The sequence below is a fragment of the Peromyscus californicus genome, unplaced genomic scaffold (genome assembly GCF_007827085.1).
Source record: "Peromyscus californicus insignis strain IS unplaced genomic scaffold, ASM782708v3 Scaffold_11__1_contigs__length_118956290, whole genome shotgun sequence".
Classification (NCBI taxonomy): Eukaryota; Metazoa; Chordata; class Mammalia; order Rodentia; family Cricetidae; genus Peromyscus; species Peromyscus californicus.
Genome location: NW_026294402.1, coordinates 54,010,237 through 54,030,641, shown reverse-complemented (window position 1 = coordinate 54,030,641; position 20,405 = coordinate 54,010,237). Strand labels below are relative to the sequence as shown.

The 20,405-nt window shown below is 43.1% G+C and overlaps 1 protein-coding gene and 1 long non-coding RNA gene across 3 annotated transcripts in view; one reads left to right on the top strand and one right to left on the bottom strand.

The window, feature by feature from the left end:
• The window catches only part of Tmem202 (transmembrane protein 202), a 29,572-nt gene extending 25,424 nt beyond the window's left edge, over positions 1 to 4,148 (top strand). The window contains exons 4-6 of one of the 2 annotated variants that reach the window (XM_052762492.1): positions 2,541 to 2,705; positions 3,117 to 3,248; positions 3,705 to 4,148. In XM_052762492.1, coding sequence (XP_052618452.1) covers positions 2,541 to 2,705; positions 3,117 to 3,248; positions 3,705 to 4,021 — 614 coding nt within the window. In that variant the 3' untranslated portion in view covers positions 4,022 to 4,148. The remainder of the gene's footprint in view (positions 1 to 2,540; positions 2,706 to 3,116; positions 3,249 to 3,704) is intronic. The other variant, XM_052762502.1, reaches the window with a different exon arrangement.
• Positions 4,149 to 4,951: 803 nt separating this feature from the next.
• On the bottom strand, positions 4,952 to 11,638 carry LOC128125265 (uncharacterized). Its single transcript, XR_008223125.1, has 2 exons — positions 7,149 to 11,638; positions 4,952 to 7,116 (listed from the first exon to the last, which is right to left on the bottom strand). It is a non-coding gene; the product is annotated as an uncharacterized LOC128125265 (long non-coding RNA).
• Between the last annotated feature and the right edge of the window lie 8,767 nt (positions 11,639 to 20,405).

Below are 20,405 nucleotides of genomic sequence, written 5' to 3'. Positions count from 1 at the left end.
TTAATCCCAACACTTGGGAGGCAGTGCCAGGCGAATCTTTGTGAGTTCGAGTCCAGCCTGGTCTACAAAGTGAGATCCAGGACAGGCTCCAAAGCTACACAGAGAAACCCTGTCTCGAAAAAAACAAAAAAACAAACAAAACAAAAAAAAAAGAAAGAAAGAAAAGGAAAATGATCATGTGGTCTTGTCTCAGAAAAAAAAAAGAAGAGTATGTTAAGCATGAGAGCACATGCCTGTAATCTCATCCCTTGGAGGTGGAGGGAGGAAAAGTGTGAGTTTGAGACCAGCCTGGGTTACATAGCCAGACCTGTTTCAAATACCACTAACTCGTGTGTGTGTGTGTGTGTGTGTGTGTGTGTGTGTGTGTGTGTGTGTGTGTGTGTGAATGCATGTTAACATATATGTGTTACACATTTTTTTTATTTTTGTGTATACATGGGTATGTATATGTCATTGCACATTTGTGTAAGTCAGAGCACAACTTTCCAGAGTTGGTTTTCTTCTCCCACCCTGTGGGTCCCAGGGATCCCACTCAGTTTTTTTTTTTTTGAGGGGGGTGGGCATTCGAGACAGGGCTTCTCTGCGTAGCCCTGGTTGTCCTGGAACTAGCTCTGTAGATCAGGCTGGCCTTGAACTCACAGAGATACACCTGCCTCTGCCTCCCGAGTACTGGGATTGAAAGCGTGTGCCACCGCTGCCCGGGGCAACTCAGGTTCTTAGGCTTGGCATCAAGTGCCTTTACCCACTGAGCCATCTTGCTGCCCCCCCCCCCCCCAAACACACACAGATACCAGAATCATGTGAACTAGTGTAAGCTTAAAGGTGAACTTTTTTAAAGATAAGAATGTTGGCCGGGCGGTGGTGGTGCACGCTTTAATCCCAGCACTCGGGAGGCAGAGGCAGGCGGATCTTTGTGAGTTCGAGGCCAGCCTGGTCTACAGCACGAGATCCAGGAAAGGCGCAAAGCTACACAGAGAATCCCTGTCTGGGGGGGGGGGGGGGGGATAAGAATGTCATAAACTGCCAAGGGCAGGAAGTGCAGAGGGTGTGAAGGGATTCAAGACTGGGCTCCCAGACAAAGAAAACCAAGCCATGGAGTCACTCAGGCTCTCTAATGTCCAGTTGACAGTCATCATTGTTTATGTTTTGTTTTATCTCCACAGTCCAGGTTTTCCTGTTTATTAGAGTGTCAGTGCCAAAAGGTGATATCCAAGCTTAGCCTTACAGCTCAATAGTTCACACACGTAAAAGAGGAAATCGACATTTCCAAGCATAACAATCAAATCGATCCAGCTTGGGCCAAGTTCTCTGCTGCAGACAAGGACTGATTGGGGTATTGAGAGCTAAGTACTGCAAAAGATACCTAGGTCACAGGGCTTCATACAGAACCATCTGGACTGATAGGTCTCAAGGTTACATGGGCTGCTCATTCTCAGTCACCCAGTCTTTAGAATATATGCTGCCTTTAAATTATTTTCTTTTTTAATGTGGCTAACTGTGGCTTATGATTTCTATCAATGAAAATGATTTTTTTTTTAGCGTAAGGAACAGGCTTTAGAGAACAAAGTGAAATTTATGAGGCAAATCTTTTTTTTTTAAACAGCTTTGTTTTATTTAGCTTGCTTTTATTTTATTTTATTTTTTTTAGATAGGGTCTCATGTAGCCTTCTCAGGCCTCCAGCTGACTATGAAGGTGAGGACAACCTAGAACTTGCAATCCTCTTGCTTGTACATCCTAAGTTCTGGGATTACCAGTACATGCCACCTCACCTGGATAAAACTCAAATAATCGGGGTTGGGGATTTAGCTCAGTGGTAGAGTGCTTGCTAGTGGCCATTGCAATATTTAGATTGAACATTCATTGCTTTTAGAACTAGAATTAAAAACAAAAAAGGTTTAAGCTGATTTGTGATAGCAATCACTCCTCTCATAAGCTAACAACAGATATATTAATGTATTACCCCTAATTTACCAATAAAGGCTCTTTCTTCACAGTAAAGAAAATCCATGTAACCAGGTAATGGTAGCATATACCTGTAATTCTGGCACAGACTTGGGAGGATCAAGAATTCAAAGCCAGATTGGGATGCACAGTGAAACCCTGTATCAGAAGGGGATGGGGCGGTATTCGAACTGACAATGAAAACTTAGTAAAGAAGATCTTATTAGTGTCCATGGTACCACATGGCAAACTCCATTTCATCTTATTTTGTCCACTTAGTAAAGAAGATCTTATTAGTGTCCATGGTACTGCATGGCAAACTCCATTTCGTCTTATTTTGTCTGGCTCCCATCTCTGAGACTTTATCTAACTTTAATTATATACTCATTTGTTTGCTTATTTGAGACAGGGTCTCAAGTAACCCAGGCTAGCCTGGAACTCACTATGTAGCCCAGGCTGACCTGGAACTCCCTAGTCTTCCTGTTGCCATGTCCTGAGTGCTGGGATGGCAGGTGTGTGCCACTATACCTGGCTGGCTCTCCAGCTTTCTTCGAGGATATTACTTACTGGACTAACCAAGCCTTTCCTCTCCTTGTAGATTACCTCGAATATTCCAGGGCCTTGTTCATTATCTCTGTCCTCTGCATGGTTACTGGCCTTGGCTTGCTCTTCAGCTCTTGCCGCCCTACAGAAGGAATTGTGTCAGCTGAGTTGGATCTGAAGGTGTCCATCCTCAGCTTCTGCTCAGGTACTGACTGGCAAGGTAATGCACCAAGGTAAAACAGTTAAGGAACTAAGCTTTTCTGGGGGCTTTCATGGTCTTCCAACATCACACCAAGTGGCCAGCTCCTTGCCCTATCTCATTGCATAGAACATGCCTTAGGGTTGGGGATTTAGCTCATTGGTAGAGCGCTTGCCTAGCAAGCGCAAGGCCCTGGGTTCGGTCCTCAGCTCTGAAAAAACAAAACAAAACAAAACAAAACACGTGCCTTAAACTGTCTTATACCAAGGGGGAAGGACCCCTTCTTTCTCCCATCTTGGCTAATCCCCAAGTCTTTCATTTTTTGATCTTTGCCATGGATATGATCCCTGCAAATGAAAGAGGAGCTGGGGGTGGCAACCAAGGCAAATGGAAGATGCTGATAGGTTGTGACATCTTTCCTTGTGGTCCTAGCTTTCTGCTTGCTCCTCTGCCTCAACCTGTTTCTGGCCCAGGTTGAATGGTACACAACGAGCGCCATGGAGTCCGTGTTCCTGTGGGCCTATTATCTGAATTGGTGCGGTGACGTCCTGCATGTCTGTGCTGGTGAGTCAGCCCCCTGCTCTGTGCTTAGGAGGAGGGAACAGGAAATCATTTCTGTAACAGGAGGCAGAATCGAGAAGAAATAGAAGCATGGCAGGTTTATATGTGGAGAGGCAGTGTGGTGTGGTGGGGAAAGCATAGATTTGACAATCAAAAGCCTAGAATTAGTAACTTGTTCTCTCACAAAATGAGGTGTGGATGGGTTAAATAACTTGCTTAAGGGCACACAGAAAACAATAGCACCATTGTTAAAATCCAGGGGAGTCAAGCTTTATTCTAACCAGACTGGAGTAGTCAAAAGCAGCACAGTCACTGGAGGGTAAATTAACCCAGCCGGGGGAGGGAAGGATTTACTGAAAAGAGGCCTTTTAAGACTGAGTATGAAATGATGAATACGATTTTTAAAAGTAAAAGACCATCTGTCTGTTAAACCTCTCCTCAATTTTTCCCCTCTTCTAGGGATCGTCTCTTTTCTCAACTATGTAACTTTCCAATCTCACCCTCCTGATCCAAGTGTCCGTATGACCCCACAGCAGAAGTCCAGGCCGGGCTTCGGGCCAGTGCCAACAACAGCCCCTGCTGCCACTGGAAAGTCAAGTCCTGAGATGCAATTTCTAAGTGGGAGAGGAGAGAGACAACCAAGTACGAGAGGGGAGAGACAACCAAGTACGAGAGGGGAGAGACAACCAAGTACGAGAGGGGAGAGACAGCCAAGTACGAGAGGGGAGAGACGACCAGGCATGAGAGGGGAGAGACAGCCAAGCACGAGACTGTGATAGAAAGAGGAAAGGCCAAATTCTGCTGTCTTACACACAGAGGTGGGCTAAGTGAGAAATGATTGTGCAAATTCCATGAAACCTTCTGATATCATGTCCATAGGAGCATTAAAGCTAGCGAAATGTCTTTTGTGTGTGTTACATTCAAAATGTGCAAGACCATCATAAAATAATGAAGGGCTGAAGAAATGGCTCAGCAGTTAACGGTGCTGGATGCACAATCATGGCCTTCAGAATTTGAATCCCAGCACCCACAAGGCTCCTCAAAGAAGAAGTGGAGATGAGGAGATGGGGACATCCAATATCCTGTTTTGGTGCCTGAGCTCGTGCACACACACACACACACACACACACACACACACACACACACACACACCCTGTTCCTGGGACAGTGTCTAGTGCTAGGAGGGCTCACACAGTCAAGGTGAGCCGCTCCATCACTCGCACGAAAACAGCCTCTGCAGGTCCATCAGTTAAGCACTCATTCGGCTCGGAATCCTTATCTACACTTTAGTTTGAATACTTTTCCTGACTCTGTTGAGAGGATGTTGGGCACTGATGGCTCCTCTGGGAACAGACGTTTTAAATGGGGAGAGAAAGTTGTAAGTATGATTGAGAGTAGAATCTGGGCACTAAGAAAGAAGCAGTACGGGACCTAGCTATTAGGAGGCAGTGGGCAGTAGTTATAGAGCTTTCCCGCATTGACGGCCCCTCAAGAAACTGAATAAATTAGTCTTTCTCTTTCATTGCTTGTAAAGAATTCCTTAAAGCAGGACTGTAGAGAGGGCTCAGCGGTTACAAGAGCTTGCTGCTCTGACGGAGCACCTCAGTTCGGTTCCCAGCACCCACATCTGGCAGTATACAGCTGTTTGTATTTCAGTTTCAGGGAACCCAACACCCTCTTCTGGCCTCCATGGACACCTGTATTCACACACACACACTCTCTCTCTTTTTAAAAAGAGTTTCTTAAAAAAAAAACAAAAAACTGGGCGGTGGTGGCACACGCCTTTAATCCCAGCACTTGGGAGGCAGAGGCAGGTGGATCTACAGAGTGAGATCCAGGAAAGGCGCAAAGCTGCACAGAGAAACCCTGTCTTGAAAAACCAAAAAAAAAAAAAAAAAAAAAAAAAGCTAACCAGGTGGTGGTGGTGGCCCAGTCCTTTGATTCCAGCACGGGGGAGGCAGAGGCAGGTGGATCTCTGTGAGTTCAAGGCCAGCCTAGGCTACATAGTGAGTTCCAGGAAAGGTACAAAGCTACACAGAGAAACCCTGTCTCAAAAAAAAAAAAAAGACACCCAATAATAATGATACTAATAATGATGATGAAGTACAGGTCAATGATTTTTTAGTATATCCCCCAATGTTTCCCCCAATTTATAACATTTTCATCTTTGCCAAGAAAACTCCATGTCCATCAGTTAACAATCACTCCCCTATTTCTCTCACCATACCCCAAACCCCCAAATCTATTTTCTTTTTTTGTTGTTTATTTATTTATTTTTTTTGAGTAAAACCAAAACTTATTCTAAGCCACAGTCATCCTAGGGTCCCTCCTGCCATATAGCCTCCCTGGTTCTGTGGGTTGCAGTCTGATTGTTCTTTGCTTTATATCTAGAATCCACTTATGAGTGAGTTCATACCATGTTTGTCCTTCTGGGTTTGGGTTACCTCACTCAGGATATTTTCTAGTTCCATCCATTTGCCTGCAAATTTCATGCTGTCATTGTTTTTCTCTGCTGAGTAGTACTCCGTTGTGTATATGTACCACATTTTCTTAATCCATTCTTCAGTTGACGGGCATCTAGGTTGTTTCCAGGTCTCTGCCACTGCTCAGCCTGTCTCTGCCACAGCTCCGCCTACCTTTGCCGCCACTCGGTCTGCCTTTATCACTGCTCAGCCTCCCTCTGCGGCCGCTCTGTCTGCTTCTGCAGCCGCTCGTCCCCCAAATCTCTTTTCTGTCTGTATGGATTTGCCTATTCTGGATAGTTTGTATAAAAAGATTCCGAATCATGCAGTGCACCCCCTTTTGTGTCCAGCTGTTTCTAGATAGTGTGATGTTTTCAGGGTTCATGTAGGTCATAGCATACATAGATCAGAAATATCAGTGCTTCATCCTTTTTCACAACTAGATAATACTCCATGTGTGCTCAGGAAGACAGGATCTTTTGTAGTCTAGGTAAACCTCTTGCTGTACAAATGTAAAGACCGGAGTTTGGAGCCTCGGAACCAACATAAAGCTGGACATGGTAGCACAGGTCTGTAATCCCAGGCTCCTATGGGGATTGGAGGTGGAGCAGGAGATATTTCAGAAGCTCTTAGGTCAGCTAGTCGGGACATATAGAAATGAACACCAAGAGATGGATGCTCAATGCTGTCCTCTTACCTCCACACGCCTGCACTCACACACAAGAAAGAATGCACACACTTGGGGCGGGGTGGGAGGGAGGATACAAACAAACAAACAAACAAACCTAACTTTAGACAGGGCATCTTTGGCCAAAACAAGGAAACACTAAAACATCCAGGTTGAGTACAGGGGGGAAAAAGAAACAAAGAACAACAACAATAAAAACCATGCCTACAGGAACTAAGGATTAGCTCAACTGGTGAAATGCTTGCCTAGCATGCATGAAGTCCTAAGTTCAATTCCCAGCACCTGATAGACCAAGTATGGTTGGCATACACCTGTGACCCTAACACTAGTATAGGCAAGAATATTAAGGTCTTTGTAGCTACATAGTGGTGCATGAATTGTCAGGGCACCCTGAACTATGGGAGACATGATTTTATTTTATTTTTAAAGATTTCTTTATTTTTATTTTATGTGTGTGGGTGTTTTGTCTACATGTATATCTGTGTATCATGTACATGCAGTGCTGGTGAAAGCCAAGAAGACATTAGATTCTCTGGAACTGGAGTTACAGATGGCTTTTAGCAGCCACATGGATGCTGGGAAACAAACCTAGGTCCTCTGTAAAAAATATAGCAAGTTCTCTTAACTGCCGAACCATTACCCCAGCTCAAAACCTTATCTACCTACCAACCTACCTATTATCTATCTATCTATCTATCTATCTATCTATCTATCTATCTATCTATCTATCTATCTACCTACCTACCTACCTACCTACCTACCTACCTACCTACCTATCTACCTACCTATCTATGTTTTCTAGAGACAGGTTTTCTCTGTGTAATCCTGGCTGTCTTGGAACATATGCTACTACAGACTGGTAAATACCCCCCCCCCAAAGTTGCCTTTATGTAGGAATTCCAAGGAAATGTCACAAAAACCTAACAGTCAACAAGAGTATTGATTCTTTCCACTGAAGTAACTTGGGGGCACATATGACAAACACTTTAGACTGAATTCTAATGAGATAACAAAAGAGAGCAAACCTATGAAAGAGAAATAGAAATGAAACAAGAGTAAGTTTAAATGAAAAGGAACTAATTAAAAAGCATAGACATTTAAAAAGTAGGCTCTGGAATAAAAACTCAGTAGAATTCTAGGCACTGTGGCTCATGTCTGTAATCCCAGCACTCAGGAAGCTAACACAGGAAGAGCAAGAAGTTAAGGTCATCTTTTACTCCACAGCAAGTTGGAGGATTCTCTGGACTACAGAAGACTACATCTCAGATAAAAAAACGAGGCCGGGGCAATGGCTCAGCTGGCGAAGTGGTTGGTACACAAGCCTGAGGACCTGAGTTAGCACCTGCGGTGGTGGCACACGCCTTTAATCCCAGCACTTGGGAGGCAGAGCCAGGTGGATCTCTGTGAGTTCAAGGCCAGCCTGGTCTACAGAGTGAGTTCCAAGAAAGGCGCAAAGCTACACAGAGAAACCCTGTCTTGAAAAACCAAAAAAAAAAAAAAGGAGAAATTGAGCAAAGTACATTCAAGCAAGTACGTGATTGTGTATGCATTCATTTATTCTTCTCTTCTGCTGACTGTGAATGTGATATGACCAGCTGGTTTTCAGTTCCTGCCATGTTGGTGTCTGTGCTATGATGGACTTTCCATTAAGTTGAATTTTGCCAGGATATTTTCATCATAGCAACCGAAATGAAATTAGAACATATGATATAATCTAGGAAACACACTCAGCAAAAGAGAAAATTGCCAGGCTTGGTGGTACATACTTAAAATCCCGGTACTCACTCAGGAGGCTGAGGCAGGATGATCTAGTTCAGCTATATAGGAAAACTCCATGTCAAAGAAAAAGAGGAAGGCAGGAAGGAGGGAGAGGGGCAGGGAAGGAAGACTTTATTTTCAAATATCTAGAACGTTTACAAAAATATGACAGTGTCAAGAAATGCTAAATTCTCTTTATTTCATTTGTCTCTTTATCCTAATCACAATGAATTGAATTAACTTGAATGCATTTAACAGAATGATTTAAAAAAGAAAAAACCTCTCCATTTTAAGAATGTTTAAAAACTAGATAAAATAGAAGTCACAATGGAAGGGACAAACTATCTAGAATTAATCAAGGATGAACGAAATAATTATGAAAATCAACCCCCTAAGGGCTATGGCTCAGTGGTATGCTTACCGAGAAGTATGAGCTGGGGCTCCAGGATTACATAAAAATAAAATGAAACCCTAGAAACGTTTACCAGAAACAACAGCAAAAAAATATTGTTTAAAACAAATGAATGATGCATTAAATTTTCAAGTCTGCAAAAATAATTTTCCATATTTTAAAATATGAAAAAACAGGTTCAAACATTATCTTGTGTATTAGTTACCTTTTCTGTTGCCATGATAAAATACCCTGACAAAAGCAACTCAAGGCTGGCTTTATTTTGGCTTACAGTCTGCGGGTATAGTCTATCATGTTAGAGAAGTCAAGGTAAGAGTTTGAAGTAGCTGGTCACATTGTATCCATACTCAGGACAAAACAAACAGTGAATGCTCTCACTCAGCTTGCATTCTCTCTCTGTCTCTCTCTGTCTGTCTCTGTCTCTGTCTCTGTCTCTCTCTGTCTCTGTCTGTCTCTCTCTCTGTCTCTCTCTGTCTCTCTGTCTCTGTCTCTCTCTTTTTTAATGCAGTCCAGGACCCAAGCCCAGGGAATGGTACACCCACCTCTAGGGAGAATCTTCAGTAAATTAACATAATCTAGACAGTCTCCTCCTGGCACAGCAGAGGCTCTCTCCTAGGTGATGCTACATCCTGCTAAATTCAAAATTACCATCACAACCAAAATTTAATTCTGTGGACAAAAACTAAATAAAAGAAGAACTACAGCCGGGCGGTGGTGGCACATGCTTTTAATCCCAGCACTCAGGAGGCAGAGCCAGGTGGATCTCTGTGAGTTCGAGGCCAGCCTGGTCTCCAAAGCGAGTTCCAGGAAAGGCGCAAAGCTACACAGAGAAACCGTGTCTGGAAAAACCAAAAACCAAAAACCAAAAAACAAAAAACAAAAAAACAAACAAACAAAAAAACATAACTACAGCACCTGGAGAGATGGCTCACTGATTAAGAACACTGGCTACTAGAGGACCCAGGGCAATTTCCAGCACCCACAGAGAGGCTAATAACTGTCTGTAACTCCAGTTCTAGGGAATCTGATCTGTCTTCTAGCCTCTTCAGGCACCAGGCATGCACGTGGTACATAGACATACATGCAGGCAAAGCGTCCATACACATAAAATTAATTAAGTAGTTCTAACAAAGACAAACTACAAGCAAATATACCTAAGGGAAAAAACAAGAAAGCTTAAATAAATAATAAGAACAAAAAGGGAACTGTAACTATGTACATGTCTACATATGTGCACATTCAAGTACATTTTATTTAAATCTCTTTATTATTCTTTGCTCATGTTTTCCTATGTTAAATGTCCCAGAATGGCTTTAAACTTTTCCAGGTTTCCCTTGTAATACTAACGAGTTAATGTTTTGAACCAATAAAATATCAAACTACATACATTAATTAATTGTGAATTCACTGTTACTCTTTTTCTTCTCCTTGCGATGGGTGGAGGCTGAGATGCTTTTGGAAAATAAGAAGGTGTAAATTGTCTATATGGAGGTGATTTATCAAATATGTAATAAGACATTAGACTATGACCACAGGTTTACACAAACCCAGAACAGAACAGAAAGCTTAGAAACAGGCATGCTTATGTGGAAGTGTGACATCTTAGGAAGTATTTAAAATGGGAATAAGAAACTGTAGACTGTTTGAATAATGAAGCGACACGACCAGACCCCTGCTTCTGCTAAGTTTTCCTAAATTCCAGAAGATTAGAGCCCTAAATGTACAAAGTAAAACTTTAAGGACCTTTGCTGGGCATAGTGGTGCACAGCTTTAATCCCAGCACTTGGGAGGCAGAGGCAGGCGGATCTTTGTGAGTTCGAGGCCAGCCTGGGCTACAGAGTGAGTTCCAGGGGAGCCAGAGCTACACAGAGCTACCCTGTCTTGAACATCTCCCCTGCCCCCAAAAAAGGAAAGAAAACCTTAAGGACCTTCACTGGGTAATCTGAATATCAAAATGAGTAACATCAAAACAAGTTGGGAGCTGGGCATGATGGCACAGTTGTGCTAGTACTCAGTGGGCAGAGACTGGAAGGTCACCTGAGCCCAGGAATTTGAGATAAGCCTGAGGCTTATGTCTTTAAAAAGTCAGGTAGTGGGGCTGGAAAGATGCCTAAGAAGTTAGGAGCACTTACTGCTCTACCAGAGGACCAGAGTTCAGATCCCAGCACCCACACTGGGTAGCTTGGAAACACCTGTAACTCCAGCTCCAGCCTCTTTCTGACCTCCCTGGGCACTTACACACACACACACACACACACACACACACACACACACACACACACACACACACACACACGTGCACACTCATGAATAAAATAAATCCTTTGGAAAGAAAATATAAAAAGTCTGAGAAATTCTTCAAATCTTCATTTTATTATCACCAGTATGATTCAGACCAGTGGCAAGTTCTTTGGAAACAGAATATCAAATTATCACTCCCCAAATTGTTTGCTAGCTCCAAGGGGGAGATGTACTTTTGCAATGGAAATATTTGGCAAGTGTCACGGTATCAAGATGTCACCACACAATGTGCCTCTTGATTCGACACAGGGGGAGGTATACACAGTCACCACTGTAGTGTTTTGCTTAGCAATGTTTGACCTGGTTTCATCAGAGACAGAGTCACACAAATCCAAAATGTGGGACATTCTGGAAGATAACTGGCCCGGGCTATTCAAGGACACCATATTGTGAAGGACAGAGGGAGGTAACAAGATGTTCAAACTGAAGACGGAAAACATGTAACGGGTGGTGAAATCCTTTGTTTCTATGTTTAAACATTCTTTTGACAACTGGGGAAATTTGAGCACAGAAAGTATGTTGGTGGTTGTATTGGATTAATGTGATGATCTTCCTCCAAATTAATAATAATGTGGGTATGTAGGAGAATATTCTTCTTGCTTAGGAGGTAGACTGAGATATCTGGAGGGGAAACGTCATGGTGTGTATTGCCTCCTTTTAGATGGTTTGGCCAAAAGAAGAAATAAATGTCTGCGGAGACACAGCAAGAAAGAGGCCAAGACCCTGGTAGCTGAAAACTATGTAGCCTAGAAATGTGGCAGTTCAGTGTTTCTCTGGGTTTGAAACGTTGAAAAATAAAGTGTGTTTTTGAGAGGAAATTATGAGTGAAAACAGTTTTGTGTTTTGGGATTTTTGTTTGTTTGTTTGTTTTGTTTTGAGACTAGGTTTCTCTATGTAGCCCCTGCTGTTCTGGAACTCAGAGATCTGCCTGCCTCTGCCTCTTTTTTTTTTTTTTTTTGTTTTTCGAGACAGGGTTTCTCTGTGTAGCTTTGCGCCTTTCCTGGATCTCTCTCTGTAGCCCAGGCTGGCCTCGAACTCACAGAGATCCGCCTGGCTCTGCCTCCCGAGTGCTGGGATTAAAGGCGTGTGCCACCACCGCCCGGCCTCTGCCTCTTGAATAGTGTGATTAAAGGTGTGCATCACCATCACCTAGTGGGAAATTATTATTATTATTATTATTATTATTAATCACTAGATAATTTAGGAAATATGTATATATATGTTGCATATGTGTGTATCCATATATGTGTGCTATCCCATGCATACACACTGTGCAAGCCTCTCTGTGGAAGCCTAAGGTCAGGGCTGAATGTCTTTTGCTATGGCTTTCCACTTAATTTTTAAAAAATTTATTTTTATTTTTTACATATATGTTTTCCTATGTATATGTGTACCACATGTGTGCCTGGTGCCCCCAGAGGCCAGAAGAGGGGGCTGGATGCCCTGGAACTGGAGTTAGAGGCAGTTGTAAGCCATTTTTGTGGTTGCTAGGAACCAAACTCTGAAAGAGCAGCAAGTGCTCTTAACCACTGAACCATCCCACCAGCTCCTCCACCTCAATTTTTGAGACAGAATTTTTCACTAAAACTGGAGTTTATGGACCTGGCAAGACTAGAGAGCTCCTGGGCTCCTCCTGTGTCTGCCTCCCCAGCATGGGCATCACCATATTTTCTTCCACGTATACTGTTTCTTGCTCCAAACACTCCTCCTTTCCTTATTGTGTTCAGTCCTAGGATCTTGATACAAAAAAGAAGGATATGAAACTGATGCCATTTGGAGCATTAATTCAGCAACCTAGAGTGGCATATATTAGTGAGCTTTGTTTGTGCAATGAAGCACCTGAGAGAGACTGACTAACAAGGAGAAAGCTTTCAGTACATCAGTTGGGATGGCTCTACATCCAAGATCAAGTGGGAGAGGCATCCATTTGGCTTCTGGGGAAAGTGGCACTGGTACATACCACGATGGGAACACAAGTTTGCTCCCAAGAATGCTCATGTCTCAAACCAGCTGAGAGTGAGTCAAAAACACTTTAATTTCTTTTGAAATTTTCTGTCTATCTATCTATCTATCTATCTATCTATCTATCTATCTATCTATCATCTATTCATCCATCATTCATCCATCCATCCATCCACCCAACCACCCAACCACCCAACCACCCAACCACCCATCCATCCACCTACCTACCTACCTATCTATTGGTTTTTTGAGACACAGTCTCACTATATAGCCTTGTGTGTCCTGGAACTCACTATATAGACCAAGATGGCCTTGGACTCACAGAGATCCACCTGCCTCTGCCTCCCAAGTGCTGGGATTAATGGTGTGCACCATCACAACTGGCTCAATTTCTTTCTTAAAAGGTTAGTTTGATTTATACTGTGTGTATAACTGTGTGTGGGTATGTGCAACACATGCATACAGATGCCATGGAGTCCCAAAGAGGGCACTGGACCCCCTTGGAAATGGAGTTTTGGACATTAGTGAGTTGTCTAGTGTGGTGCTGGGAACAGAACTAGGGTCCTCTACAACAACAGCAAGGGCTCTTAACAGCTGAGCCATTTCTTCAGCCCTGTAATTTCTTTTGATGAGACACTTTCAATAATCCTCCCACAAAGTAATTTTCCCAATAGTGTTGCCTCAAGGACCAATCCTTTGACATACAGGCCTTTGGAGGAGATATTCAACATCCAAATCATACCATGATATAATGGGAAAAAAAAGATGAGCCAGAAAAAAGGGGGAAATTTCTTCCTTCATCAGTAACCTTGAGAAAATTCTACCAGCCAAAGTAAAGGAGCCCTTAGTATTTCATATGAAGAGCAGAGAGACTACTTCATCTTTGCACCATTGCAATAATGTATCCATTTACACACACACACACACACACACACACACACACACACACACACACACACACAAATACACACACATCATGGTTATGACTCATAAACTGGCCCTGGTGAGGTAGAACACATTTGTAATTCCAACACTCAAGACTGTAGAAGAATCAGAGTTTGAGGCCATTCTAGGTTTCCTAAGGAGCTCCAGGCTAGCCTGAGCTACACACAGAGAGACACACAGACACACAGACACACAGACACACACACACACACACACACACACACACACACACACACACACACACACACACACAAACACACAGAGAGAGAATTAATTGCTCCAGGCTCATCATTTTTATCTCTTTCACTTTCTTTCATTCATTTTAACAAATACTGCTTGAGTACCTACAGTGGATCTGAAATAAGACAGATTTATGCCCCATTTTCTGGAGCTTATGATTTAGTAGCTGAGGCCAACTCTATCACAAACAATTGATGGATTACAATTGTGTTAAATCACAGGATTAAAGGTACAGAATGCTGTGAGTCCAGAACAAGCTGAGCCGTAGTGTTAGGAGACTTTTACAGAGGATTTTTAATCTAAGATTTGAAGAGTGGAGTTTGGCCAGGAGAACAAAGAACGGAAGTGGCAAGGCAGAGTCTGGGCCATCCTCCAGTGTATCTAAAGAGCATTCATCCCAGACGTGAGTGTCCTACGATGGAACTGGCAAGATGGGAAGAGCTGGCTCCCAGAGACAAGGACAAGAAGGTTTGGAGAGGGTTGAGGTGGTAAGGATAAAAAATCAGTGTTTGAGCCAGGCAGTGGTGGCACACATCTTTAATCCCAGCATTTGGGAGGCAGAGGGTGATGGATCTCTGTGAGTTCAAGGCCAACCTGGTCTACAGAATGAGTTCCAGGACAGGCTCCAAAGCTACACAGAGAAACCCTGTCTCAGAAACAAACAAAATCGATTTTTGTTGTTTTAAATATTTATGTAGATGGAATAATCAATATGTATTCCATTTGTAGCTGGGGGTGTAGTTTCAGTGGTAGAATGTTTGCCTAGCATGATTGAAACCCTGAGTTTGGTCCCCAGCACTGCATAATACCAGGTACGGTGGTTCACGCATGTAGTTCCAGCACCTGAGAGGTGGAGGCAAGAAGTTCAGAAGCTTAATCCTTAGTTTGTCCTCAAATACATAGTGAGTTTGAGGTCAACCTGTGCTACGTGAGACCTTATTTTAGTATCATAATATACGTGTATGTATGTTTATAATAATCTTTTGTGTCTAGTCTTTGGCTCAATACCCATGAGTGTCATGCAAATTTCTCTGTGTGCAGGACTTTATTTTCCTTTTTATCTACTGAGTTATTCACTTATGTGAATGTGCTACAAACTCTTTATTCTTTTAATGATCATTTAGATTATTTTCACTTTCAGCCATTATGAATGAACTTGTTACAAGCATTCTTGCAAATCTCTTTTGTAGACATAAATGTTCAGTTCTCTTAGATGAATACTTAAGAGTGAAAGCCAGGCCTGGAGAGTTGTCTCAGTGGTTAAGAGCACTTGCTGCTCTTGCAGAGGACCTGGGTTTGGTTTCTAGTGCACACATGGCAGCTCATAACCATCTGTAATTTCAGTTCCAGGAGAACCACCACCTCCTCTGACCTCCACAGACAACAGGCATGCAAGTGGTACCCCCCCCACACACACGCACGCACGCACGCACGCACGCACGCATGCATGCAGGCAAAACACTCATACATATTAAATGAAATTAAAACTTCTTTTGTTTTTTAAAACAAAGAATCAAAGCTCTTAGGATAGAAATAAACATGGGCCGGGCAGTGGTGGCACGCACCTTTAATCCCAGCACTCGGGAGGCAGAGGCAGGCGGATCTCTGTGAGTTCGAGGCCAGCCTGGGCTACAGAGTGAGATCCAGGACAGGCTCCAAAGCTACACAGAGAAACCCTGTCTCAAAAAAACTAAAAACAAAACAAAACAAACAAAAAAAGAAATATGCATGGAACTATTCAAAGATCTTTTCCTGTTTTGTTCTCGATAGGATGTATGCATTTCAGTTGTTGACCTGCAAATGCTTGTGGTTATCGATCTGTTTAATGTATGCATTTGCCTGCACATAAGTCTGTGCACCACGTGTGTCCCTGGTGCCAGGGAGGCCAAAAGAGGGCACCAATTCCCTGGAACTGGAGTTAGAGAGGGCTGTGAGCCACCATGCAGTTGCTGGGAGCTGAACCTGGGTCCTTTGCAAGAGCAGCAGGTTCACTCCAGTCCTATGCTTGTCAATCTTATTTATTGATTTGTAATGGAGATTGAATCTAGGGCCTTAGCTCCTAGATTATCTCTTTACCTCCAGACTCTTTTTCTCTATATATGTATTATATGCCACTAGGTTAGATTTCTAAATTCAGCCTTTGCTTGTTTGTTAACAAGCAAAATTCTGATTCAGTCGATTCTAAGAGGGATCTGAGGTTCTGACTCTTCAGAGTCTCTCGGTGATGCGTACCTTACTGGTCCACAGTCCATGTAGGAAAGCACTAGAACAGATAAGCTCGACTTCACATGACAATCATATGTAACGCTGCCTTGCCCTGCCTGCCTAACTGCGTTTTGAATTCCAATAGTTCTTCCATCAGCTTTCCAATGCCTAGGTCTCATTTCCTTTCCCAACTTCCCGCCTCTTGCTTCCTTCTCATTTGTGCCTTAATGCTCTCACCTTTCAGACTTGGCATGTGTCTAGGGAACAAATCTTCTGCTGTAGATCCATCACTTACTGTTAGTTGTATACTAATGTAAGCATCATGCCCTAGCTCTTCCTCAGTCTGTGCCCCACAGTAAGAGCTTAGGGACAACTGGGTGGTGGCGGCACATGCCTTTAATCCCAGCACTCAGGATGCAGCACTCAGCGGGCAGAGACAGGCTCCAAAGCTACAGAGAAACCCTGTCTCAGGGGGAAAAAAAAGGAAAAAAAATTATTGGGGCTGGAGAGATGCTCAGTGGTTAAGAGCACTTGCTGCTCTTGCAGAGGACCTGGGTTTGATTATCAGCACCTACATGGCAGCTTATAACCATCTGTAACCCCAAGTCTCAGGGGGCCTGATGGCCACTTCTGGCCTCTGAAGGTACCAGACAAGGTTAGAGGACAACATTGTGGCGTTGGTTCTCTCCATCTTTTTATGGGTTTTAGTGCACAGACCTACACACAGGCCAAACATCCACACACATATAATAAGAATAAAATAAGTATTGCTTCCTGTGCTTACACTGGACCTGGAGGAGCAAGCATAGTCTCTACATGCAGAACTCTGCCAGGAAGTTCACGGAGTGCTCAGGAGATGCTCCGAGAGCAACCGCATCCTCAGTGCCAAGGACCACACATCCATCCAGATGAATGTGGCCAAGGGTCACAGGCAGGTTTACTAGCCAGTTTAAAATCTATGCTATCTGTGGGACCAACCTCAGGATGGTCGAGTCGATGATTCTGTTCTCTGACTGGCTAAGGCTGATGGTGGTGTCTCAAAAGGCTTTTGAGGACATTTCCAGAGGAAATTGAGGAATATTTGTCATAAGTAGTAAGAAACCAAATAGAATAAATAATAATTTAAATTGTATGTGTGAGTGGTTTGCCTGCGTGTGCATATGGTGGGCACCATATACATGCAGCTGCTAAGTACTCTTACCTCTGAGCAATCTCTTTAGCCACGAGAATATATTCTTTCTGGGTTTTTTTTTTTTTTTTTGAGACAGGGTTTCTCTGTGTAGCTTTGCACCTTTCCTGGAACTTGCTTTGTAGACCAGACTGGCCTCGAACTCACAGAGATCTGCCCGCCTCTGCCTCCCGAGTGCTGGGATTAAAGGCATGTGCCACCACCGCCCGGCAAAAATATATTCTTAAAGGGGACTCTGGCCCTTTCTGGTCTCTCTTTTGCTTCTCAGCTGCTATGAAGTGAATGGTTTTGCTATTTCACGTGCTCCCTACCTTGACAGACGGCCTGGCTTCAAAGACAGAGCACCAAATGACCATGGGCTGAAGTCTTCGAAACTGTGAGTTCAAAATAAACATTTGCTTCTTCTCTCCCCGCCCCCCCTTCTCTTCTCTTTTGTTTTGTCTGTTTCTTTGTTCAGGCTGGCTCAAATTCATACTCTCTCGGCCACAGCCTCCCAAATGCTAGGATGACACTCGTGTACCACCATGCTGGACTCTTCCAAGCTGGTTATTGCAGATACTTGTTTCAATTATGGAGAGATGGCATACTAGGTAGTTCTTAGTTTATCAAGAAAATACATGAATAGTTTTTTTTAACAATACAGATCTCATGTTTTCACCATATTTTATCAAAATCTCTGGAGGTGGAGCCCAAGAAGGGTATCTCTGACTAGCACTATTCATAGCTTCTTTTACCCCGGGCTGGCAAGGTGATGACCTAAGTTTGATCCCTGGGCCCCATGTGGTGGACAGAGAGAACTGACACCTGACCTCTACAGGCCACTCCCCAAATAAATAGATGTTTAATACATTAAACATAAGAACATTAAAAATTTTTTATCAGGCCGTGCGGTGGTGGCACACGCCTTTAATCCCAGCACTCGGGAGGCAGAGCCAGGAGGATCTCTGTGAGTTTGAGGCCAGCCTGGGCTACAGAGTGAGTTCTAGGACAGGCTCCATAGCTACACAGAGAACTCCTGTCTCCAAAAACAAAAAAACAAAACAAACAAACGAACAAACAAACAAAAAACTATCAAATTAATCTACCATCAGTCCCAAGGAAGTATTTAGGAATGCATGGACTTTTTTTTTTTTTTTTTTGGTTTTTCGAGACAGGGTTTCTCTGTGTAGCTTTGCGCCTCTCCTGGAACTCACTTGGTAGCCCAGACTGGCCTCGAACTCACAGAGATCCGCCTGGCTCTGCCTCCCGAGTGCTGGGATTAAAGGCGTGCGCCACCACCGCCCGGCTGCATGGACTTTTTTTAAGTGACTATCACAAATGTTGAGTTTTAAGAACTCACGTCAGTGAACACTGCAGTATAAAGTAAGTGACTGAAAATCTCCCGTGTGTTTTGCTTCTGCCCACTTTGGAGACATGGGAGTCAGTTCATTTTATTGAGCTTCAGTTTTCCCTGATGTAACATTAGAGTACCTTTCAGTTATACAACTAATCAATAATTTTTAATACTTCCATTTTTTGTGTGTGTGTTGTGTATGGTGTATGTGTTGTATGTTGTATGAGTTGTGTGTGCTTTGTATGTGTGTGTGTACATTCAGGAACTAGAGATTAACATTAGATACCTTTCTCAATTGCTTCACCTTAAGTTTTCTTTTTTTTTAAAAGACTTATTTTTTAATTTTATGAGTGTCTTACGTGTGTGTTTGTAAGTGTAACACGTGCACACAATGCCTGCAGAAGCTGGAAGAGGGAGTTACATCCCCTGGAACTGGAGTTACAGGCAGATGAGAATCTCTGCAGATGCTGGAACCCGAACTGGGGTCTTCTGTGTGAGCAGCACAGATGACTGAGTCATCTCTCCAGGTCCACTCACTTTAGTTTTGAGATAAGGACTCTCGCTGTACCCGAAGCTCTTGTATTTCACTTGATTGGCTAACCATCCTCTCTCTGCCTCTCCAGCACTGGGATTATAGTCATGAGTTGCCACGCTTGACATTTTACAGGGTTCTCATGCTTGTACATCAAACCCGTGACCAACTGAGCCTTCTCTCCAGCCCCAGGTATCCTCAGTCCCTTTCTATTTCTGCCCATACTTTGGATTTCAGCTCTTTTTTTCCCCAGTTGCCCTGGGCAAGGCAAACAAGAGTAAGTCAATCTCCCCCACCCCACTTCAACTAAACCTCTAAGGCCCCCAATTCCCCTGTATCCCCAAGTACACAGGAACTCTTCTTTATGGTTTTCCCGAGTCCAGTTTCCTGCTAGCTATGATGTGGCTCTGACCCAGTCCTGCCCTCTCCACCCCATGTCCTTGTCTTTCTCTTCCGCTTCTAAACTCCAATTCAGCTTCTTTGACCTCTTGTTTTAGTGACATTTCTGCCCATCGTGTTATCATTTTAAAGTCTGTTTACTTTGAATAATAAGTATCTAATGTTTATTGAGTGTTTTTTATGTATGCCAAGCACTGTGTTGAGCATTTTATAGATAATATCCCATAGGATCTTTACCTGCTCCTACAAATGAAGTACTATTAGCTTCTCTACCTTACAAATGAAGCCAATAAAGTTAACAGCAAGATTATATAGTTACTGGTGGCTCGGAATTTGAAACCAAGCACTTAGACTCCAGAGCCTCTACCCTATTGCTCCAATAAAAACAAGATTAAAGGAGCGAATGCCAGATTAAGGATGACTCCATGCTCAGAATCCAGGCCTTTGTGCATGCTGGGTAAGCACTCTACAACTGAACCTGAGACAGGCTTTAAAGGTTTTGTTAGCAGCTAAATGCACTGGTCAGTCTTGGTTGGCTGGATCTGGAATCAACTAAAAGGCAAGTTGTTGGGCAATAATGTGAGGGATTTTTCTGAACAGACTATTTGAAATGAGAAGGTCCACCAGCACTTTCTGGTGGTAACCCAGTTAAAGAATTATTATTATCATATCATCATCATTATTATTACTTAGGACAGGATCACTATCATCATCATCATCATCATTATTATTAC